We start from the raw sequence: 25,650 nt of genomic DNA, 5'->3' as shown, positions 1-25,650 counted from the left end.
TATATTATATACAGTGATCTAGGGGATAGCCAGGTGTACAGTGCTCGTACCTTGTATCTCCTGTACCATGTCATCTCTGTGTATATATTATATACAGGGATCTAGGGCATAGCCAGGTGTACAGTGCTCGTACCTTGTATCTCCTGTACCATGTCATCTCTGTGTATATATTATATACAGGGATCTAGGGGATAGCCAGGTGTACAGTGCTAGTACCTTGTATCTCCTGTACCATGTCATCTCTGTGTATATATTATATACAGTGATCTAGAGGATAGCCAGGTGTACAGTGCTCGTACCTTGTATCTCCTGTACCATGTCATCTCTGTGTATATATTATATACAGTGATCTAGAGGATAGCCAGGTGTACAGTGCTCGTACCTTGTATCTCCTGTACCATGTCATCTCTGTGTATATATTATATACAGGGATCTAGGGCATAGCCAGGTGTACAGTGCTCGTACCTTGTATCTCCTGTACCATGTCATCTCTGTGTATATATTAGATACTATTATGTGCAGGGATTGGGACGTAGACAGGTGTCAGGGCTTGTATCTTCTGTACCATGGTCATCTCTGTGTATATATTATATACAGGGATCTAGGGCATAGCCAAGTGTACAGTGCTCGTACCTGTACCATGTCATCTCTGTGTATATATTAGATACTATTATGTGCAGGGATTGGGAGGGTAGACAGGTGTCATATCTTTTATCTCTTGCAGGATGGGTATGTCTGTATCTATACTATATACCACTATGTGCCGGAATCTAGAGGATATCCAGGTGTAAAGGACTTGTGTATAAATTATATACTATTATGTGTAGGCATCTGTAGGACAGACAGGTGTAGAGGTCTTGTATTCCCTGCAAGGTGGTCGTGTATACATATATACACAGGGTAGTCGGATGTGGAGGACTTATTATTGGCCCATGTCTAAGGGGCCTTATAGAGTGTTTCCACCTGAACAACTTATGCCCTATGCACAGTATCCACAGCATAGGGCATAAGAGATTGCATGGAGTCTGGTCACTGGCGACCCCAAAATCCCTGCTGAATGGAGCTGCGGGTTGACTATGCATTCATTTGTCTGTCTCCGGTGACTTCAGAGAGGATGAATGGTGTGGCCCACAGCTCCATTCAGCTGGGATTTCAGGGTCCCCGTACTCGAGATCGTGAAGGCCCCCTGTTCTGTGGATAGGACATAACTCGTCCAGATGGGAATACCCCTATTACAGTGATTCAGGTTCTTTGGAAATCCGTCGCATCTTTGGACTATCTTGTGCAAGTTCGCACCATCCATTTGTTGGTTTTAACCCACACACTTTTTCCAGTCACGGTCATTTTCCAGTAAGCGCCACCATCATGTTCTATATAAACACACTAAAACAGTGCTGTCAGTCATATAACATAATGGGTTGGCACAAATCATTTGGTGCAGGCTGTTTTTACCATCATCTATAACCATCTTATCTATATACTACCAGTATATAACACTTTAAGGGCAGATTTCCCAGTTCACGCCTCCTTCTTTCCATTAAAGCACTAAACACAGTGATCAATGATGGTTCTTACCTAAGAAGACAATGGTCTGTTTCCGGGCAGATCTGGCTTCGGAGCTGTTACTTTTGGCCATTTCGTTGGTCACGCTAGTCCCATGCTGGCCCTTCACGGTAATTGTGCCTTTCTTTGCCACCATCAGAACCACCATCATCTTCCGACACATCAAAGCCACAGAAACCAGCACCACTATGTAGACCGCGAAGGCACTGAAGATGCTGGCCTGAAATGTTGTCCACTGTGAATGAAGGTTGGTGCACAGGGTGAGGTTGGTGTTCATATGGTAAGACGTGGAAGTGTTGCATAGTGACCGTCGACCGGTCATAGGGCTCAGGGGATATTCTGCGCCCATAGCAAAAATTAAAGGCAGCGCCACACACACAGAGGTGAGCCAAGCGAAGCAAATCATCAGCTTCACCACCCGCGTCCCCGCTATAGCCTTAAAGCGGAAGGGATGGCAGATTGCCATGTATCGCTCAAAACTGAGAGTGGCCACATGGAAGATGGTGGCAAAGCTGCAGGCCTCGAATAAGAAGCAATACACCTTACAGGAGATATTTCCATATGTGGAGGAGAAAGGAAACCAAACGACTGATAATAACTCCACCGGCATCCCCAGCAAGATGACCAAGAGGTCGGAGCACGCAAGGCTTATCATGTGGTCCGTCACTCCCTTCTGTAGGTAGCCTTTGTCTCTCAGGACCTTGGTGGTCTGTATAGTAACGCTGTTCCCCACAATCCCAGCCAAGAAGATGAGTCCATAGATGATAGTCAGACAGATCTTCAGTGCTAGTCGGGCTTCAAAGTCACGGACATGGGAATGGTCAATGAGCTTTCCACATGGATCCTCCTCCGCCATGTTACTTTTATTGATCTAATAGCATTGGGTCAGTGGTCCGTCCCCAGAGTCCTCAGTGGTAGGAGAGCATAGTGGAGGCCGAAGCCTGTAAGGACTAATAGTATAAAGGGAGTAGTACCTGCCGGTAACTTGAGTTGCACTCAGGGCGTTGCCAACAATTACACATTAACCAGATAGGAAGTACAAGATTGATGTTGTGTCAGGTGAGGGAGGAGGCCTGGAGGCTCAACAAGCACCGGCCCCAACCCCGAGCGAGGAAATCAAAGTCCTGCTCACGTACAGCAAACCGCCCAGATTAACTAACAATGGCTTTCAGTCTTTCGGACAGATTGCCGGCTGTGTTGTTGTCGCTGCTCCGGCGGTGAAGACTCCAAACCATTCCCTATAAACCCATTTATCCTACGAAATGGCCAAAATCCTCAGAGCTGCGAGTGTAATAAAACATCTCAGGCATAAAAGCGCCACGCTCCGGGAGGACATGCGAGATTTCCAGGCAGCGTGCTGGGGATTAGATTGAATTACTGTAATTGTGTCATATTTCTTTCTCTATGTGACCCTTGAAGGAATCTTCGGGATGGCGATCTTGTTCTCGTCTCTGCAGGACGCCTCGGGGACTCATTCCTCCGTGTGCGGAGATCTCTGTTTGTCTTATGACTGAATCCATCGCGGCCGGTGACATTTTAATCACTACAGTCGATTGCACGGTCTATGGTGCGGCCTCGGCTTCTCCGGATGCGGACGTCTAATTCCGGCGTGGTCCGCGCCATTCCTTATTATTCACATTTCAGGTGGTTGTCGCTACATTTGCTGCCGATTACAGAGAAGATTTGTTTCTCGCTCATAATTATTGTCAAATGGAAACTAGACTTGGTGCTAAGAGCTCAATGTACACATCTATACTGTACAGGCCTGCACTACCTGTGCACACACACACCACACATACAGACACACATTCACATAGTGCACACACCTGTACATTGATATATACCCCACACCATATACAGTGCACACGTACATTCAAAAGCAACTGTAACCACACATGCATACACCACACACCTCCCATGCCACTCGGCTGCACATAGCACACACCTGTACCATCACACCCTACATGCCACTAAGCTGTACAAACAGCACACATACCTGTGGTCACACGCATACACTACACACATACATTGATTCATTCCCTACCCCCGTAGTCACACACTCATATACCACATACCTGTGCTTCTACATTCATACACACTGCACATCTGTACATTTATATGCTACACTATAAACAGCTGTACATTCACACAGAGTGCACACATCTATACACTGACACAGATACAGTGCACACATCTATACACTGACACAGATACAGTGCACACATCTATACACTGACACAGTGCACACATCTGTATATTCATAATACCCTCTAAGAAAAAAAATAAGAAAAAAGGTTTAGATTTTTTTTATTCACAAAACTGAATAATATTTATTTGGACGATCAACATTTTATGAAAAATAAATCATCACATAAAGAAATCAACCTGAGATTAAAAGGCGTTGGGGGTGCGCCCCCCGCAGGAGGTAAGGGACAGCGCCTGTAGTGTGAAGGGATTCCAGTTGGCTGCAGAGCTCGGCTGACGGCTCACATGTAATTACCCCCCCTTAGGATTCCAGCTGGGAGCCGCTATTCTCCGGGGTAACAATGTCATTATTTCCCGCCTCTTATTAGCGCGGCTCGGATCTCACTGCTCCTTTTTATTTGCTGCCTCAGCTGCTTTATACGCAATGAAATCCATCAACATGAAGATTATTTAGTGCAAATTAAAATCTTCTCGCTGGAACAACACGGCACAGGCGGAGAGGTGACTTCAGGCCAAGCCCTGCGAACGTGACAGAGGGGCCTGACGCGTCTCTATGATAATAAAGGTGGGGATGTGAGCGACGGCCGAACGCTAGCAGCTACAAGTAGTGTCCACCTGCCGGCCATGACAACCCCTATACGTGTATACCTATGCACCTATCTGCCAGTCACTGTCTACCCATATATGTGTATCCTCAAGCTGCTGCCCACCCCTATATAAGCATCTGACACCCCTATATGTATATCTGCCAGTTTCCGCCCATCCTAATACAGGTACCCCAGGGCTGCTGTCCACCCCTATACATCTATCTGCCGGCCGCTGTCCATTCTAGGAGTCTCTGAAGGCCGCTGTCCACCCCTTTATATAAGTAATTGCTTATGTCCTTCCGTCACTGCTTTTTATTCCAGTCTTTTCTCATTACAGTAACATCCCCCCGCCCCCCCCCCCCCCCCCCCCCCAAATCACAGTTAACGTAACAAGTAAGGATGATGGGAACACATGGAAACAGCAACAGATACTGCATTGAAATCTGCAGGTGTAAACGTGGGCCAATAATGTCACCAGACTGCCGCACCTCCACAACGCTGTCATAGAAGACAATAGGAAGCAACATTCACCACCAGGGGTCTACTGGAAAGTCTCATGACCAGAATGCACCTGGCTCTGCCCAGCAGATGCAGCCAGTCCAGGGTCATGGTGCCGACACCTGGAGAAAATGACATCAAGATTGTCCCAGAAACAACCATTATAAGTGAAAAGTGTTGTACAGCTGGAAGGGTGCACTTCTGGGAACCCCCCCCCCCCCTCAGAAGACTCTATGGAACTGATGGGTGAAATGTTGTTTCCGGGAAAACCCTTTAACCTCTCCTGATCTTTGGCTCCTGGGTGGTGGGGCTGTCCTTCTTCTTTTGCCCCTTTAAAAGATTTTCACCTTTTCCTCCCAAAATTTACCAAGACACAACCAAAACCAAAATTGTGGAACGAAGGCTGCCGGTCCACGTCTAGGGGTGTCCGCAGCAGCCAGAGACACGGTAAGAGGCAGTCCCAGAGGAGCGGCACTCGCCGACCTTCACGATTGTCAGACACATCTCCCAGAGAGCTGGAGGAGAACAAAGGAAGAAGATTACATAAGAGGACATCACGTCTGACCGTCTATTACATTATTATATACTTTACAGAACCATTACTGCTCCAGGTGCCGAAAATACAAAGACGTGAAGAGGAGAGAGGCCGATCATACAGTCATGTAGTGTAGAGAGGAGGAGAGGAGAGACGCCGATCACACAGTCATGTAGTGTAGAGAGGAGGAGAGGAGAGACGCCGATCATACAGTCATGTAGTGTAGAGAGGAGGAGAGGAGAGACGCCGATCATACAGTCATGTAGTGTAGAGAGGAGGAGAGGACAGAGGCCGATCATACAGTCATGTAATGTAGAGAGGAGGAGAGGAGAGACGCCGATCATACAGTCATGTAGTGTAGAGAGGAGGAGAGGACAGAGGCCGATCATACAGTCATGTAGTGTAGAGAGGAGGAGAGGAGAGAGGCCGATCATACAGTCATGTAGTGTAGAGAGGAGGATAGGACAGACGTCGATCATACAGTCATGTAGTGTAGAGAGAAGGAGAGGACAGAGGCCGATCATACAGTCATGTAATGTAGACAGAAAGGCCAATCATACAGTCATGTAGACAGGAGAGAGGCAGATCATACAGTCATGTAGTGTAGACACAGAGGCAGATCATACAGTCATGTAGTGTAGACACAGAGGCAGATCATACAGTCATGTAGTGTAGACACAGAGGCCGAATATACAGTTATGTAGTGTAGACAGAGAGGCCGAATATACAGTTATGTAGTGTAGACAGAGAGGCCGGTCATACAGTCGTGTAGTGTAGACAGAGAGGCCGATCATACAGTTATGTAGTGTAGACACAGAGGCCGATCATACAGTAATGTAGAGAGGAGGAGAGAGGCCGATCATACAGTTAAGTAGTGTAGACACAGAGGCCGTTCATACAGTCGTGTAGTGTAGACAGAGAGGCCGATCATACAGTTATGTAGTGTAGACAGAAGCCGATCAGAGACAAGCAAGATTACAGTAATAGTGAAGCAAAGCTCTTTATTATCTCTGCGATCCGCTCATCAGCTGCTGCCCTTTAACTGACTGTCGCTCTAAGCCGCTCCTCCCCGGGTGCTGGAAAAAGCTGGATCCAGTCCTGAGAAACTGGGAGAAGTGTCCCAGCACCCGGGGAGGAGCGGCACAGAGCGTCAGACACTTATAAGGCAGCAGCTGATGTGCGGATCGCAGAGATAACCAAGCGCTTCACTTCATTATCAATTTGCTCACCTCTAGAGCTGACCATACAGACATGTAGTTGAAATCCAACTTGTCTGATCTTTCTGTCCCTTGACATCATCTGTCTGGGAAGAGTCAGGCGGCTCCATACACATTAGACAGTAGGCTGACTAAAGGCCCTATTCCACCAACAGATCTGACGACAGATTATCTGCCAAAGATTTGAAGCCAAACCCAGGAGTGGATTTGAAAAGAGGAGAAATCCAGTCTTTCCTCTATGACCTGTTCTCTGTTTATAGTCTGTTCCTGGATTTGGCTTCAAATCTTTGGCAGATAATCTGTCGTCAGATCTGTTGGTGGAATAGGGCCTTAAGTGTAATGTGTATTGGGGGTATGTAATAGCTTTGATATGTGGAAAGAAAGGCTGTAATACAGCTAAAACAACCTCCACCACTGCAAGTACAGAGAGCATGTACCTGTGTGTATATACCTAACTAGTTGGAGGGTGCAGAAGCATATATATGTATATGCATATATACACACGTACCACTGGGCTAGGAGCAGCTGTTGGAGCCATCGTCCGGGCAGACGCTGTGCAGGGGGATGAGACTCTCGCTCTGCTCATTGTCCTCCGATGTCCTGAGATTGGGGGGAGGATATTACATTGTGTGATCAGCTGATCAGCAGCCGCTCCACAGGAGACGCTAATTAGCCCATTAATGAGTCACATTTGTCTGATACAAATAAACATTGGCGCAGTGCCAGGAACGTACCTCGCCGCCATCCGATGCTTCCTGCATATAAAAGCAAAGATCCTGCGTACGGCGACCATCACCGGGTCCCAGTTATTGTAATGACACAGAAGAGTCACAATAAAGAACGAGATAAAAACCGGTAGGGCGCCGGCAAAGAACACCCACGAGAAGCTCACCTGGAAGGCATCAGAGGACGGCATTGTTATACAGTATCCAGGGGTGTATTATCACAAAGAATACCGAAGGGTATATCAGAGGAAGCAAGATCACAGGGTACAACACGAGAAGATATAATATTGTGGTGTAAGCGGTAATGTAGTAGTACCAGAGTTTTGCAACAAGATCTCGTTGTTATAACTGTGTATTCAGATATTGCACGGATGTAGGAACCAAAGTGTTATTGTTTATGTATAACATGGATCTGCACGCCAATAAGAGTTTTTTCTCCTCTTCACCTATCATCTCTCTCTTTACTTCTTCACACGCACTCCTCGCCCACTCACAGCACACCTTACATGCCCTGTAGGAAGGAAGTCACATGGGTAGAGGAAGTGTAGGGTCTTTTGCTTTTAGATTCTGTGGAGGAAGGACCCAAGCTAGAAAGCTCTCTACAGCAGTCAAATTGGGCCTTGGCTCCTGCTAGGTCCCCAGTCTAAAGGCCCTATTCCACGGAACGATCGGCCGTATTCGGCCGATAATCGTCCCGTGGAATTGACAGCAACGATCAGCTGACATCGTTCATGTCGGCTGATCGTTGCGTCGTTTGTCTTTTAAAGATGTTGAAAGACAAACGACTGATACAGCAACGATCTGCTGCCATCGCTCCGTGGAATAGAAGCGTCAGCAGCGTATCTGTATGAGCTGCCCGGATGACCATCAATCCCCCGGGCAGCCTCCCCCCCCCCCCCCCCCCCCCAGACTCACCGTATTCCACAATATGCAGTGTTAAAGTGACACTGCCAGCCCCTTTTTGCATAATGACTGCTCTACACAGGTGTAAAGGGTAAATTTAGCCGTTTTCATACCTCATTTTATATCATACGTCATGATGCTTGTTTCAGTAAAAAGTGATCTTTTATCATCTGGGATTGGGATACCTGGGCGGGGCTTCGCAGCCAAAGCGCCACTTAGCCACGCTCTGTGACACCATCGCATGACATCACGGAGCCCAATCCCAGATGATAAAAGATCACTTTTTACTGAAACAAGCATCATGACGTATGATATAAAATGAGGCATGAAAGCGGCTAAATTTACCCTTTACACCTGTGTTGAGCAGTCATTATGCAAAAAGGGGCTGACAGTGTCACTTTAAGCTTCCACTAGAGAGGACAAGTCAGGGATCATCCTATCCTGATCTGGATAGAGCGAAGTTGCTAGAAGCCTATGCGCTCTCTCGCAGCGTGGGTGTAAGCAGGATTCCAGATAACAAGGACTTGGGCTTGTGTCACCCTCTAGGATGGGTCACCTGACACTGGTGGGCAATGGGTAATTCAAAGACCAAAAGAGTCAAAACACAGGCACAAGTATTCTCTCTCTACTTTTAAGTATTCTTCTATTTCTACCTCTAAGTAGTCTTATCAAGTGTAAAGTATTATATCAATGCAAAGCTGTATGATCTCTTAACATCCTCCTCTCTACTCTTCTGATCCTCTCATCACGCAACTCAGTCAGCACGACTCCTTCTACTCTCAGTGCAGATCTGGACTCTAAAGTATTAAGTATCCTATCAAGTGTAAAGTATTGCATCAAGGCAAAGCTGTATTATCTGCTGCCTAACTCAAGTATATACAGAGTAAACAAGATTTATGGTTAAGAGACTCTGTGATTCATTACTAAGCACCGACACAGCACACACACCTTCCTTGGGTCATCTTCCTTTTCTGTGGGTGGCAGTGCCAATAGTCCGAGTGGGTCGCTATTCCACTCCAGACCACCGTGATAATTACCCAAGGGACCCTGCAACAGCCCGGCAGGTCACTGTCCACAGGGGAACAAGGTATAGCCAGCCCACTAAAATAAAAGCAGGTGTGACACAATACCTGTACTATAAACAGAGACTGTAATATCACCATGTATAACATTATAGGGTGGAATATCATAGTATAAGAGATGTGAACTAGACTGAGAAATGACACCTCACAGGACATGAAATCACAGTGTATAACAAAAGTGTCATGTCACTGCATAAACACACCAGAAACTGAAGAGCAAACTACACAACCAATCTACAAAATAGAGACTGAAAGTGTTCCTGTCATTATAACTTTCAAAATCTAAACCAAAAGTAGATGTGACATAAAGCAAGTTTGCAATATACATTTTTTTTTTTTCGTTATCATGGAGAACACGGCACTTTTTCTCAAAAAACAGGAAACAGTCAGAAAACAAGAAGTCCCGTGTTTCCCAGGGCATCTGTTCGCTCACAGAGAGAAGGCAGTCATGTGGTTGATGGACACATTGAGCTATGACTCTCTGTACTGGCCGGAATTCCTGTGTTTAGTCTGTTTTTTTAAACAAACACAAGTCAGGAAATCTGACTTCAGGAGACTGGACCTGGATACATTAAGTATAGCAGTCTTCAGGAGACTGGACCTGGGTAGAGGTAAGTATAGCTATTACATAGCAGCCTTCAGGAGACTGGACCTGGATACAGTAAAAATTGCTGTTATATAGCTGCCTTCATGAGCCTGGACCTGGATACAGTAAGTATAGCTGTTATATAGCAGCCTTCAGAAGACTGGACCTGGATACAGTAAGTATAGCAGTCTTCAGGAGACTGGACCTGGGTAGAGGTAAGTATAGCTATTACATAGCAGCCTTCAGGAGACTGGACCTGGATACAGTAAAAATTGCTGTTATATAGCTGCCTTCATGAGCCTGGACCTGGATACAGTAAGTATAGCTGTTATATAGCAGCCTTCAGAAGACTGGACCTGGATACAGTAAGTATAGCAGTCTTCAGGAGACTGGACCTGGGTAGAGGTAAGTATAGCTATTACATAGCAGCCTTCAGGAGACTGGACCTGGATACAGTAAAAATTGCTGTTATATAGCTGCCTTCATGAGCCTGGACCTGGATACAGTAAATATAGCTGTTATATAGCAGCCTTAAGAAGACTGGACCTGGATACAGTAAGTATAGCTGGTATATAGCAGCCTTCAGGAGACTGGACCTGGATACAGTAAATATAGCCGTTATATAGCGGCCTTCAGAAGACTGGACCTGGATTTCTGGTAAGTTCAGTTTTCATTTACAGCATGATAACAACAACAACAACAACAACAACAACAAAATAATTAATGTATATTGCAAACTCGCTTTCTATCAATCTACTTTTGGTTTCGATTTTAAAAGTTATAATGACAGGAACACTTGAAGCATTGGCGATACAGTCCTTCCATCTGGGAGAAAATGTGACTTTCATAGATTTTTTTTTTTCCCCGCTCATAGTCTTTACTATCACATTTGCCCAGGGGAAAAAAAAAAAAAAAAAAAGACAGTGTCTTATATTAATTTTTGCTCCTAAAGATGCACTAGGACTTATTTTCAGGGCATGTCTTATTTTTCCCATGAAGAAGAATTCACATGTCGCATGCACAGCCGGGACAGAGCTTACGGCATGGCAGCTTCCAGCCACCACGGGGAGCTCACCACAGCACACTCATACAGCACAGCAGGGACAGTGTACGGTATGGCAGCTTCCGGCCACCAGGGGGAGCTCACCACAGCACAGCAGGGACAGTGTAAGGTATGGCGGCAAAAGATGGGATAACGGCAGACTGTGGGCAGCTCTACATCTGGCGTTAGGGGACTAAAGGGATGGGGCAGGTGAGGGGCCTCTTGATCCCTTGTCTGCACATTAACAAGTGATGGTTACAGAAGGGGACATCTGGGTTGACGGCAGGTGAAAGTCTTCATGTCCTGCATGCAGCTGCTCTGCTATGGACTGTGAAGGTAAGGGACAGTGGCGACAGGCTAAAAAGGATCACAGCTGCATGTCCTGGTTGTTCTGCTCGGCGGGCAAGCTTTTAAACCAAACTTTTGCTAGGTCTTATTTTCGGGGGAGGGCTTACATTTATGAAGTCAGCAAAACCCCTACTAGGCCTTATTTTAAGGGAAACACAATATAGATTTTCTCTTGGAAGATTATAAAAATGGGGAAAAAAAAAAAAAAAAAAAAAAAAAGTCCTACGCCTTTGTCACTTGCTCCAGCACTCCGCCTAAACACTTCTTACTTTAGCCCCCAGTTTACCGCCTAAAGACGCCTTTTAATGTACAGTTTGCACATCTATTGGCATGATGAGAGTTGGATACGTCAGGGAAAATCAGAATATAAAGCATATGGAGTGAGCGCTGGAGGGGGAGAAAAACCACATAGCGCAGCAAGCAGACATTTACAGAACTGCACTCTCAGGGAAAACTGTAAAAAACAATGGCTCCTACCTTCTGCATGCAAATATCTGCAATGATGGAGAGCGGGATGGTGAGGCTGAGGGCCAAGGTGCCAACCAGAGAGGAGGTCAGGAAGCAGCCCCTGAAACATAGTAAAAGGCTTAAACATAACCCGGAGACACGAACAGCTGCACAATCCAGATAGCTCAGCAGAGAGGATGGGAGCCGACGGGCCTGCAGCGCCATCTTGTGGTGGATCGCTAACCTTCAGCTGAATGCTGGACGTGAAGTAAGAAACATTGACTATAAGGAAGGAGACAGAACTGAGGATCTGCTGCTCCTACACATAGCAGTAAGATTTATTATTCATGGATTAAATTTAGACTCCTTAAAAAGTAGATGCATCAAATGTATAGTGTGCCATACAGAAGACTAGTCACAGGCGCCTGGAGGGGTGCACGGTCCAGTCACAGGAGTCTGGAGGGGTGCACGGTCCAGTCACAGGTGATTTTCATCCCTCACATATATAGCCCACCTAGTAGTAAGGCCCCCATAGGCAATCTCCCTATAATAAGCAGCCACTGTAGGTAACCCCTACCCCATGGCAGTGCCTCCTGTACATAATCCACAGTATTAAGGCAATAGCCCTGTAGGTGAACCTCATCTCCTGTAGGTAATCCCCCCCTGTGCATAACTCCTACTATTTATAGGCTATCCCCCCTGCAGGCAACGCTCCTCTGTGCTAAGCACATCCACATGTAGGTTATACCCTGTAGGCATCCCCACCTTTTGGGAATTTTTTTTTTTTTACTAAATAAATAAAATAATAATAATTATAATTAAAAATAACAAACACACATACTTACCTGGCTCCAGCAGAGCTCCTTCGCATCCTCCACGCCCTGTGAGCGCTCAGTCAGTGCACTGTAATAAACTATAAAGGGGTGGTCCCTTGTAAAATCTCAAACATCAGCAAACCGGACACTCACCACAGCCACAGGAACTCCGATAACACGGTGCCCACCAGGCCATTGATCACCAGGTACATCCAGACTAGTTTATTGGGAAACTCAAAAGCTTCAAACTCAGTGTAGTGTAGGACAAAGAAGCCCGGCCACAGGAGGAGCAGGTTAAAGAGGCCGACAAAGCCTGGAAGACAAGGCAACAAGGCATCAGTCGGCCCATGGAGGCATCACAAGGCGACACTCAACCCAACCTGACAGGTAAGTACGGCAACACCACGTCACATTACTGTATGGGTAGGTACAGACTACGGAATCCACGTAGATAAGTTCCAGAGGATTCCGTGGCTCATACCCACTGACGGCCGCGCGCTGGCTCCATAGACACCACTCTATGGCTGGGCCGATTCCGCGTTCTGCAGAAAGAGTAGACACGTTAGTTCTTTCCGTGGAACGCGGAATCGCCCTGGCCATAGAAAGGTGTCTATGGCACAGGCGGATTTGCACGCTGTCGTGACGGAATCCGCAGGAACTTATCCGGGCGGATTCCGTAGTGTTAACCTACCCTCAGGGGGAGATGAAGCCAAATATTAACAGAATGGATGAAACTGAAATTTCTACTTCTTTCATGTCCGGTCTTTTACTAAGGGCTGTATACTTTATATATGCTGTATACTATATATATGCATACACTTTATATATGCGATAATTTTGCTATTATAATTCATATTAATGCTAATAATAGATATACAACTCATGTACTACTACTTGAAATGGCTGTCCCACCTGCTGATAATTCACTTTCTGGCTCTCTCCCTGGTCTGGAGTCTAGGCGCCATCATAATATAATGCTAACAGATATAGATATACAATTACACATGATGTAAAATCACTTGTTAACAAGAAATAAATAATAAATTATTTAGATAGATATTTAGGGAGATTTATGGCGCTTGTCGTCCATAGGAGCCGATCCCAGCCCAGCTTTCACGTCTCATGTTGCTCTGGTAAAATCAATAATCCCTTCTCTATGGGGCTGGAAGCTACTATTGGATTTGTCTCCAGGATTATTCTAGGATCTTCTTGCCTGGGAGGTCACCGGCTCAGTCACCTCAGTGAGAAGACCAGAGCACTCACCAAAAAACATGGGGATGTCCAGCTTCTCCTCCCGGTCCACCTTCCTCTTTATCATGACAATGTAAACAGCATATAGGATGGCTCCGAGCAAGGACCATAGAGTACCTGGGGGGGGGGGGGGGGGAGAATACAGGATCACAAGGGGGCAGGCAATGTGTCAGAGCAAAGAAGCATGGCCTAGGCTGAGCCCACAGCACACCTTCTCCCCCAAACCACCCACCCTTAAATCTATAAAGATTCAGGGACACCAATAAAAGGTGATCTACTACGGAGGAGAGCAGGAAGGGGCTGTGTGCACTGTAATCTCTATGTACAGGTATTCAGACAACATCACAGGATAGATTAGAAGCAAGGATCTGCTGTGTGCCACCCTGTATACGATCTGCATGTATATATACAAAATATGTCAGACGGAGGGATCTACTACAAAGCAGGGCGGAGATCTGCTGTGCCCTATATGAGCTGTATGCAGTGTATGATCTCTCACATACAATATCACACAGCGGATAAGATCGAGTGATCTACTAGTGAGCAGGACGGAGATCTCCTGTACGAGATGTATGTTCTCTATGTATACACTCATACTCATACTGGACACATCAGATTATGGCAGGGGTAGGGAACCAGCTGTTGCAAAACAACTCCAATCATGCATGGACAGTCAAAGCTAAAGCTGAAGAGCCAAAGTTCCCTCCCCCTGGATTATGGAGTCTATGAACCCAATGGATGTATCCACCAGGTGTTCCATGTCCCATTACTGAAAGAACTGTGCGTCCTTACCTATTGTATCCTTATCTCTGGAGTTTTCTGATCCGGATAAGCTGACGAGCACCACACCGCCGATACTGTGAACAGAAACAAGGCAAGACAATATAATGGGGGTCAATATAAATGGGGGTCAATGCAAGTTAATATCCAATCACCTCAAGACAACAGCCAGTAATTTGGAGAGAGTGAAGCGGTCACCGCTGTTACTGGGAAAGATGGACGCCAGGATCAGAGTGAAGAGACCTGAAATAAAGACCCGCAGGTTCAGCATCAACGTTAGTTCTGCAGTCACACGCTGATCACCCGTTATGGTCAGTCCAAGAACGAGGAATAAGTGGTACAAACCCACCTGATGTGGACGAGATGATGTTCACGATGGCGACCTGTGTGTCGGACAGGGCCTCCTGATATGAATAATTTGCCAAAAACCACTGGAAAGAACAAGAATACTTCTTACTATACTAAGAGCATACAGCGTGGGGTATACTCCACAGATCAGCTGACCATATAATGTGCACCGTCACATGGTAACACAGAGGATGTAAGGAGGGATAAATTTAGGCATGTTGTATTTTATCCACCTGATCCCTTAGCTCTCAGGAGGATAAGCTGATACTAGAAATGTCTGGCAGCAGCTTGCCCCCACATGAACACTTGACCATCATGAATCATGTTCACATATACGGAGGGAAAGGGAGAAAAACAAGTGTTTAGCCAACAGCCATCTTGTAGATGCCCATACCTATAGTTATCCAAAGGGCGTCACTCAGCGTTTACCATGTCTCCCCTGAGGCTTCTCCCTCCATTTATTCACATCATCAAACCTCTTACCACAAAGCAGAAGAAGAAACTGATCTTTGCCACTTGGCAGATGGTGAATTTGCTGCTGGTTCTCAGCCCTGACTCGCTGTCCCGGACTGGCGGGTGTGACATGCGGGATAGCTTGGCTTCCAGAGCTTGGCTTGACGGCAGCTGTCGCACTTCCATTAGGTTACTGAACCGGACACGCGGCTTCTTTGCAGCTAGAAATAAAAAAATGGCGTTAAATCGTGTTTGTATCGTGGCAAAAGTTTTACTACCTAAATACTGGATGGGGACCGATGCATCGTCTTTGAAAGAATAATGTGCTCCAAGGTTAAAAAAATATGAAAAATCCCTAGCAGTTATAAGGAGACTGGCGTTAGATGGGGATGGGGAACCATAAGCTCTCCAGCTGTTGCAAAACTGCAATTCCCATCATGTCTGGACAGCCATAGATTTAGCATGGCATACTGTGCTGGTGACCTGTATACACAGTGTGAATGTTACCCACGTTTCTCATTGTTCTGATGATTGGATATCAGGATCTTCTCATTCTGCAGGTCATGAAACTTGACAGGGACATAGAGGGGTTCACTCTGTAGGGAAGATAGCAGAAGATGAGGAGACTTTGATTACAGCATATAGTAACAGCTGCTATACTCCATGTGTCCTATCCTCCGTTACACAGGAGCCTCTGGGCTCATCCATACTAAAACTGAGAACAGGACAGCTCCAGGAGCAACACATTCCCAGCTTGTGGCCTTACCAGGGTGTGGTTCACTGTGCTGTCCGCTGCGCACGCTGGAAAATAACCATCGACATCTGCAAACTGAGAGAGAAATGCTCTGTGAGAGCGGGAAGCATCAGCCCTGTTGTCTCTGCACCCTCTACTGTTCATCATAGAATTACAGGGCAGCCGAGGAACCAAAACCACTGCTCTGAAACGTTACTGCACCCTGCGTCTCCCTACAGTGCCCCCTCACCATCTACCTATAGTGGCCCCCTCACCATCTACCTATAGTGGCCCCCTCACCAGCTACCTATAGTGGCCCCCTCACCAGCTACCTATAGTGGCCCCCTCACCAGCTACCTATAGTGGCCCCCTCACCAGCTACCTATAGTGGCCCCCTCACCATCTACCTATAGTGGCCCCCTCACCATCTACCTATAGTGGCCCCCTCACCAGCTACCTATAGTGGCCCCCTCACCAGCTACCTATAGTGGCCCCCTCACCAGCTACCTATAGTGGCCCCCTCACCAGCTACCTATAGTGGCCCCCTCACCAGCTACCTATAGTGGCCCCCTCACCAGCTACCTATAGTGGCCCCCTCACCAGCTACCTATAGTGGCCCCCTCACCATCTACCTATAGTGGCCCCCTCACCAGCTACCTATAGTGGCCCCCTCACCAGCTACCTATAGTGGCCCCCTCACCATCTACCTATAGTGGCCCCCTCACCAGCTACCTATAGTGGCCCCCTCACCAGCTACCTATAGTGGCCCCCTCACCAGCTACCTATAGTGGCCCCCTCACCAGCTACCTATAGTGGCCCCCTCACCAGCTACCTATAGTGGCCCCCTCACCAGCTACCTATAGTGGCCTCCTCACCAGCTACCTATAGTGGCCCCCTCACCATCTACCTATAGTGGCCCCCTCACCAGCTACCTATAGTGGCCCCCTCACCAGCTACCTATAGTGGCCCCCTCACCAGCTACCTATAGTGGCATCCTCACCAGCTACCTATAGTGGCCCCCTCACCATCTACCTATAGTGGCCCCCTCACCAGCTACCTATAGTGGCCTCCTCACCAGCTACCTATAGTGGCCCCCTCACCAGCTACCTATAGTGCCCCCTCCGCCTCCTCCCTGGAGTGTAGCTTTACACTAACAGCATTAGTTAACTCTTGCAGCACCATGACTAGTGGAGGGTGCAGAGCCCTGGATACTCACTGCAGCCCATCCTCTCTGACCACAGGAAAACCCAGGACACACTCACCAGGGTGGAGCGTCTCCCTCGCAGGCGTTTGGTACACTGTTGTCTCCACGGCCTCCAGACCAGAAATCCCAGCAAATACAAGACAAACATAGAAGTCTTTGCAAAAGTGCTGAAAAAAGGTTTGTTGAATTCTTGAAATATGTACTGAAAAGAGAAGGGGGAAAAAAAAAAAAAAAAAAGGTTGTTAGGATACATCACCATAAAGCACAGACACCCAGCTTCCCAACAACAATGCCGGCACAATACACATTGTAAGAAAGTAGAAAAGTTAAAACCTGAGGCTGAATTAGGGCCTTAGGTATGGACTATGCCTGAATGTGATATTCTACTGCGTCTTCTGCTGCAATATCGCCACCGTGTGGCCAAACAACACCATTCTCTGATTCAACATTTCAACTTTTAGGCCGGGTTCATACATATTAAGACACCGGCCGTTCTGTGACTGCAGTACCGGCCGGGATAAACTTCAATTCTATTTAATTGGGATGCGGGTGCATCCATGTGCTCCCACATCCCAATTCACCATAGCCGACAATGGAGATTGCAGCCGGAGCCGCACGCTCCATTGTGTGACCTGTCAGGCTTGTGAGGCCCATAATTAAAGAATGCCGGCCACACAAAACTGACAAGTCAGCTTTCGCTGCGGCTGCTAGGGATCCCGGCAGGAGCATACACTGTGTGTATACGCTCCGGCCGGGATTCCATTTACTTTACATTGAAAGTATTTTTTTAATTAATCACGTCCATCGTTGCAAATTGCAACAATGTCCATGATTAATTCAAAAAATACATTGTGTGAACTTTATTTTTGTCTGTGTGTATGTATATATATATATATATATATATATATATATATATATTTTTTTTTTTTTTTTTTATGTGTATACTAAGAGACACAACTTTTATATTTTTTGGGAGACAAACTTTATGGCAGTTAGTTTTTTTTGTGGGACAATTTATCATTTTTATAGATACAATATTTATAGATCTAATTTTAACACTTTTCTGTCTGACTATGGGACAATATATCCTGCATTCTCTTTGTACTGTATAACTCCTGTGGCAGGAGCTCATAGGCACATACAGAAAGCAGAATGTAAAGGTGTTTATTAGGCCCCGGCTGCTATGGAAACCCAATGGGTACGCTTATGGTGGGTGAGGCACTGCCATCACAACACTCTAGCAGAGTGTAGATTAAAGGGGTACTCCAGACGGGAGGGCTTTTTCCACTATGGCCGGGGAAGGGATGGATGAAAGCAACAACGTCCACTTACCTCCCTGCATCCAGCGCTGGGTACCGCATTGCACTGCTACAGTCTCCGGCCGCTTCCTGGTCTATCACACGGCTTGAGACGTGACTTTTTAAGCCCTTTCAACCATCCAGCAGCTGTAGCGGGGTCCCACCTCTGCCGCTGGATGGCTGAGCAGGCTTGAAACTTCATGTCTGGAGACTGGAGCAGCCCAATAGAACGGGGGAGGTAAGTGGACGTTGTTGCTTTCATCCACCCCCTCCCCAGCCATACTGTATAAAGCCCTTCCCAACCAGAGTACCTGTTTAAACATTATTTGTTAAAGGGGTTACCTGGATTATGAAACCATGGCTGCTTTCTTTCTGAATAGCCACACATCTTCTTTAGTTGTCTTAACATCACAACACTAGTGACTTAAATGTCTCTGAGCTGTAATACCACACACAAACTGAGGACAAGAGTGGTGCTGCTCCTGGAAAAAAGCAGCTATGATTTTATAATCCTGGATAACCCCTTTAAGACTGAAATCCTCTGATAATGTTTTCTATTTTTCCCTCACTTACAGAAGTCAGCTCTGAAGACGCCACCCAGATAATGTCCACCAGTAACAGGATGAGAATCCCCAGGACCAGGCGCCTGCGCGGCAAACTGGAGCTGCCAGAAGTGACCATGCGATTCATGATGTCAACCCCGACCATGTACCACCGGCTGGAAGAGGAGAGAAAGAGTACAGAAAGTCACAGGTCTAGCCATACAACTGTATATAGAGGAGGAAGAGGCAACACAAGAACTGCATGTATATACACACCCAGATACTGTATATATGCAGCTACACCAGAGTATCCCCCCAGCTCTACAGCACTTACAGGGGTCACAATGGGCTCTGACCGGTCAGCGGAGACTCATACACAGCAAACTGCAACATAGTCCATTGCTGGGGTTAGCTTCAAAAACCTGAACATGTGCCTGCAGCCTTAAAACAGTACTCCAGCAACAACAAAAATATTTCAAATCAACTGGTGTCAGAAAGTTATCCAGATTTTACATCAATTTCCAGTACTTATCAGCTGCTGTATGTCCTGCAGGAAGTGGTGTATTCTCTCCAGTCTGAGACACTGCTCTCTGCTGCCACCTCTGTCCATGTCAGGAACTGTCCAGAGCAGGAGAGGTTTTCTATGGAGATTTGCTGCTGCTCTGGACAGAGGTGGCAGCAGAGAGCACTGTGTCAGACTGGAGAGATTACACCACTTCCTGTGGGGCATACAGCAGCTGATAAGTACTGGAAGACTGGAGTGGAGATTTTTTTAAATAGAAGTAAATTACAAATCTCTGTCACTTTCTGACAGCAGTTAATTTGAAAGATTTATTTATTTATTTATTTTTTATGAACATCCCCTTTAAGCCAATTTGGACATGGCCCTGATGCGCTGAGTGTGTGGTACCTCTTATATTTTGGGAATGTGTCTGGTCCAGTGGTAATCACAATTACACATGACTTGCTTGTTCTTTCACCGAGTACCTTAAACGCCGCGAACACTATAGATTGCGGCGTTTAAGGGGTTAATGAGACGCAGCTGCCTCTCACTACCCTCAGCTCCCCAGACACTGAAGTGTGTGGGAACGTTCTCACTGCAGCGGTCCTGCACACATCAAACCCCTTCAGTGTCAGGAACATGCACATAAGTTCCTGCTGCACTTGGTATGTGCAGCAGAAACGTATATCTACTTATTGCTGACGTGAAGGGGTTAACAAATGTTTATTCAAGCAAGCCTGGGAAGATCACTTCAAAGATATCTCCTCCTCCCCCAGAGATGACGCGCACGCTTCCTTTTCTCCTCAGTCCCGTCTCCAGTATCCGCCACGGCCCGACAGGGCAGCTGGATCACAGAGCAGTCATCACAGTAAGGTGTCCCCGCTCTGATGACTGCTGACATTTGCAGATCGCAGCTGCAGAACTACAGATCCCATAGAGTTTTATTGGTGTGTCCGTGCAACAATTTCAGTCCGCACCAGGGCCTGTGTTTTTTTTGTTTGTTTTTTTTGCGGCACAGATCATGGGCCTGTACACACCTCCGGACGTGTGAATGGGGCCACTGAAATACACAGCCCATATTTTCTGTCCGTAATTGCTGACAGAATTGTAGACGTGTAAATAGGGACTGATCTGTGTTTTTCTTTTACACTTGTAAACAATAAAGGTCTGTAATGTTTCTGCTTGTTTGGTGTGCCTTGCATTATGTGACATACATGTTCTGTGGTGTGCTAACTATAGGCAGACAGCGCCCCCTGCAGTCACAGGATGGGGAGCACATTACCTTCTGTCACACGCCGTGTCTGAGCCGCGCAGGGATCTCCGGACTGCAGCATCTGTGATCAGGGAGAGAAAACGTCAGTGTGAGAATACAAAACCCAGAACCCTCACCACCCCCCACAACCCTCATGATAGCTCTGTATGTATATATAGATAGATACAGTATACAGGCTATATATACACACTGGGTCTGTCCAGAAAGTATCCGCCCAATAGAACAAAAATGGTCTGCACAACATCAAGTCAATCTTACAGCCAAGAACGGACTAGAACGTGTAGATGCAACCAATGACGGCCTCGCTGTACCGGTCACTGGGGGGCGCTGTATGTCAGTCAATGTGTGACCAATGACGGTCTCGCTGCACCGGTCACTGGGGGGCGCTGTATGTCAGTGAATGTGCATGTGTGGCCAATAACGACCTTGCTGTACCAGTCACTGGGGGGCGCTGTATGTCAGTGAATGTGTGACCAATAACGGCCTCGCTGCACCGGTCACTGGGGGGCGCTGTATGTCAGTCAATGTGCGACCTATGACTACCTCATTGTACCGGTCACTGGAGGGCGCTCTCTGTCAGTGAATGTTCGACCAATGACTACTTCACTGTACTGGTCACTGGGGGGCGCTGTATGTCAGTGAATGTGTGACCAATGACGGCCTCGCTGTACCAGTCACTGGGGGGGCACTGTATGTCAGTGAATGTGTGACCAATGACGGCCTCGCTGTACCGGTCACTGGGGGGGCGCTGTATGTCAGTGACTGTGCGACCAATGACGACCTCACTGCACCGGTCACTGGGGGGCGCTGTATGTCAGTGAATATGTGACCAATGACTGTCTCACTGTACCGGTCACTGTGGGGCGCTGTATGTCAGTGAATGTGCGACCAATGACGACCTCACTGTACCAGTCACTGGGGGGCGCTGTATGTCAGTGAATATGTGACCAATGACTGTCTCACTGTACCGGTCACTGTGGGGCGCTGTATGTCAGTGAATGTGCGACCAATGACGACCTTGCTGTACTGGTCACTGGGGTCACTACGCTTGAACATATTCAGATGTATAAGAAATGATTCAAAGATGGCCGAGAGTCTGTGGAAAGTGAGGAAGGTTCTAGAGGGCCCGTGGTACGCAAAAAAAACACGAAAATGTCCTATGTGTACAGGCCCAGTGACCGACAGAACAAGAACTGGAAGCTGATCTGGAGAATTCAAAGACTATTGTGTCCGAGACGGAAGAGAAGCTGGGAGGACTGTGTGAGCTCCCAAGGTGCCTGATCTGTACATAGGAGCCTCTGTCTCCTCCAATGTCTCTTGTATCTGCATCAATAAGAGTCTCTATTCTTCCTATTATCTGGCTGGATATACACCGGTCAACAGGGAAGTGTAAAGATATATACACTGTATACACCAGTGCTTCTCAATTACAGTCCTCAGGCCTCACCAACAGGTCATGTTTTGAGGACAACTGTTATAATTATAGTCAGTGCATCAGGTATTATATCACCTGTAAAATACTAAGGAAATCCTCAAAACACGACCTGTTGGTGAGGCCCGAGGACTGGAATTGAGAAGCACTGGTATAATATATGTGATGTATGCAGAGCACATACATGGTATAATAATATATATGCAGTATATGACAGGTATACAGGCGATATATACACGCATGTATATAATATTATTAGTATGATGATGGGGTATGTCATAATAATAATAAAGTATGAGGGGTATACATGACAGGTATGCAGGGGGTATAAGTATACACACACATATAAGTAGTATACAGAAGTACATACACATATAAAGCACAACACAGTTATGTGGGCTGTGTGTGTGTGTATATACACATACACATACACACAAACACAGTACAGACGTATATAAACATCTATGGACAGGTATACAGGAGTATATAAACGTACAGAAGCTGTATACAGGACAGGTATACAGGAGTATATAAACGTACAGAAGCTGTATACAGGACAGGTATACAGGAGTATATAAACGTACAGAAGCTGTATACAGGACAGGTATACAGGAGTATATAAACGTACAGAAGCTGTATACAGGACAGGTATACAGGAGTATATAAACGTACAGAAGCTGTATACAGGACAGGTATACAGGAGTATATAAACGTACAGAAGCTGTATACAGGACAGGTATACAGGAGTATATAAACGTACAGAAGCTGTATACAGGACAGGTATACAGGAGTATATACACGTACAGAAGCTGTATACAGGACAGGTATACAGGAGTATATACACGTACAGAAGCTGTATACAGGAGTATATACACATATAGAAGATGTATACAGGAGTATATACACATATAGAAGATGTATACAGGAGTATATACACATATAGAAGATGTATACAGGAGTATATAGACATGCAGGACAGGTATACAGGATCATATGCACATATAGAAGATGTATACAGGTATACAGGAGTATATACACATACAGAAGCTGTATACAGGACAGGTATACAGGAGTATATACACACACAGAAGCTGTATATATGACAGGTATACAGGAGTATATACACATACAGAAGCTGTATATATGACAGGTATACAGGAGTATATACACATACAGAACTGTATACAGGGCAGGTATACAGGAGCATATACACATACAGAAGTATATACACACATAGAAGCTGTATACAGGACAGGTATACAGGAGTATATACACATACAGAAGCTGTATACAGGACAGGTATACAGGAGTATATACACATACAGAAGCTGTATACAGGACAGGTATACAGGAGTATATACACATACAGAAGTATATACACATATATAAGCTGTATACAGGACAGGTATACAGGAGTATATACACATACAGAAGCTGTACACAGGACAGGTATACAGGAGTATATACACATACAGAACTGTATACAGGGCAGGTATACAGGAGCATATACACATACAGAAGTATATACACGTACAGAAGCTGTATACAGGACAGGTATACAGGAGTATATACACATACAGAAGCTGTATACAGGACAGGTATACAGGAGTATATACACATACAGAAGCTGTATACAGGAGTATATACACATATATAAGCTGTATACAGGACAGGTATACAGGAGTATATACACATACAGAAGCTGTATACAGGAGTATATACACATATATAAGCTGTATACAGGACAGGTATACAGGAGTATATACACATACAGAAGCTGTATACAGGACAGGTATACAGGAGTATATACACATACAGAAGCTGTATACAGGACAAGTATACAGGAGTATATACACATACAGAACTGTATACAGGGCAGGTATACAGGAGCATATACACATACAGAAGTATATACACGTACAGAAGCTGTATACAGGACAGGTATACAGGAGTATATACACATACAGAAGCTGTATACAGGACAGGTATACAGGAGTATATACACATACAGAAGCTGTATACAGGACAGGTATACAGAAGTATATACACATACAGAAGCTGTATACAGGAGTATATACACATATATAAGCTGTATACAGGACAGGTATACAGGAGTATATACACATACAGAAGCTGTATACAGGACAGCAGTATGTACACACGTATAAGCAGTGGATGTATATACCGGTATGTGATGTGTATACACGTAGTAGTAGGGGTATACAGTATACCTGGGCTCCGGGGGGTGTAGGGGCCCCGGGCTCTCTGGCTCCGTTCTCCGCCGCTGAGATCAGGTGACAGATACAGGAGCCGTTACTTCCGGGTTTATGGCTGGATTCTACAACTGTAAAGTGTCGCGGGTATTCTCGGGAGCAGGATACGGCGCATGCGCAGCTATGGCAAGCGAAGCCCTGGCCACACATGCGCAGTGCTTGGTGCTTCAGTTGTTGACAGGGGGCTGTGCAGGGAGTGAGTGCTGTAATATATACAGTATGATAACATAGGACTGCAGCCCCTGTATACTACACCACAACAATACGAGCTTATAGTGTATGAGGAATCAGACATTGTGGGGTTTCTGGGGCACTATTGGTGTTCCCCATGAGGTTTCTGCATCACTATGGGCCACCTCAGGCGCTGTGGGGGATTTCAACCGATGTTAGGGCACCTGAGGCACTGTGGGGGTATCTGAGTCACTATAGGGGCACCTGAGGCACTGTGGGGGTATCTGAGTCACTATAGGGGCACCTGAGGCACTGTGGGGGTATCTGAATCACTATAGGAGCACCTGAGGCACTGTGGGGTATCTGAATCACTATAGGGGCACCTGAGGCACTGTGGGGTATCTGAATTACTATAGGGGCACCTGAGGCACTGTGGGGGTATCTGAATCACTATAGGAGCACCTGATGCACTGTGGGGGTATCTGAGTCACTATAGGGGCACCTGAGGCACTGTGGGGGTATCTGAATCACTATAGACACCTGAGGCACTGTGGGGGTATCTGAATCACTATAGAGGTACTGTGGGGGTATCTGAATCACTATAGGGGCACCTGAGGCACTGTGGGGGTATCTGAGTCACTATAGGGGCACCTGAGGCACTGTGGGGGGTATCTGAGTCACTATAGGGGCACCTGAGGCACTGTGGGGGTATCTGAATCACTATAGACACCTGAGGCACTGTGGGGGTATCTGAATCACTATAGAGGCACTGTGGGGGTATCTGAATCACTATAGGGGCACCTGAGGCACTGTGGGGGTATCTGAATCACTATAGAG

The 25,650-nt window shown here is 46.3% G+C and overlaps 2 protein-coding genes across 3 annotated transcripts in view; both read right to left on the bottom strand.

Annotated features, from left to right (window-relative positions):
* Positions 1 to 2,538, bottom strand: part of GPR39 (G protein-coupled receptor 39) — a 60,978-nt gene extending 58,440 nt beyond the window's left edge. The window contains exon 1 of the mRNA XM_069982508.1: positions 1,576 to 2,538. Coding sequence (XP_069838609.1) covers positions 1,576 to 2,419 — 844 coding nt within the window. The 5' untranslated portion in view covers positions 2,420 to 2,538. The remainder of the gene's footprint in view (positions 1 to 1,575) is intronic.
* Positions 2,539 to 4,716: 2,178 nt separating this feature from the next.
* Positions 4,717 to 24,715, bottom strand: SLC35F5 (solute carrier family 35 member F5). Of its 2 annotated transcripts, none has more exons than XM_069982507.1 (16): positions 24,555 to 24,715; positions 20,947 to 20,998; positions 19,194 to 19,338; positions 17,381 to 17,524; positions 16,152 to 16,214; positions 15,897 to 15,981; positions 15,416 to 15,606; positions 14,934 to 15,015; positions 14,740 to 14,827; positions 14,597 to 14,661; positions 13,817 to 13,921; positions 12,707 to 12,866; positions 11,769 to 11,859; positions 7,340 to 7,497; positions 7,114 to 7,205; positions 4,717 to 5,368 (listed from the first exon to the last, which is right to left on the bottom strand). In XM_069982507.1, exons 3-15 carry the CDS (start codon positions 19,326 to 19,328, stop codon positions 7,121 to 7,123), a joined length of 1,452 nt encoding a protein of 483 aa, XP_069838608.1. In that variant the 5' UTR covers positions 19,329 to 19,338; positions 20,947 to 20,998; positions 24,555 to 24,715; the 3' UTR covers positions 4,717 to 5,368; positions 7,114 to 7,120. The 2 variants fall into 2 exon arrangements, with proteins under 2 accessions (XP_069838608.1, XP_069838607.1); XM_069982506.1 differs by having other exon boundaries at positions 24,601 to 24,715.
* Positions 24,716 to 25,650: the final 935 nt, after the last annotated feature.

Source organism: Dendropsophus ebraccatus, chromosome 9 (assembly GCF_027789765.1).
Source record: "Dendropsophus ebraccatus isolate aDenEbr1 chromosome 9, aDenEbr1.pat, whole genome shotgun sequence".
Lineage (NCBI taxonomy): Eukaryota > Metazoa > Chordata > Amphibia > Anura > Hylidae > Dendropsophus > Dendropsophus ebraccatus.
The sequence above is the reverse complement of the archived record's forward strand: the minus strand, read 5'-3'. Positions and strand labels throughout refer to the sequence as shown.

What these genes read in the sequence shown, in the direction of transcription:
- SLC35F5 (XM_069982507.1), bottom strand. Translation starts at nt 19,328, where the DNA reads ATGGTCGGGGTTGACATCATGAATCGCATGGTCACTTCTGGCAGCTCC. An exon ending in CGTCTTCAGAGCTGACTTCT is followed by an intron (nt 17,525 to 19,193) that starts GTAAGTGAGGGA and finishes TTCTCTTTTCAG; the next exon opens with TACATATTTCAAGAATTCAA. An exon ending in CATCATCTCGTCCACATCAG is followed by an intron (nt 14,828 to 14,933) that starts GTGGGTTTGTAC and finishes TCTTTATTTCAG; the next exon opens with GTCTCTTCACTCTGATCCTG.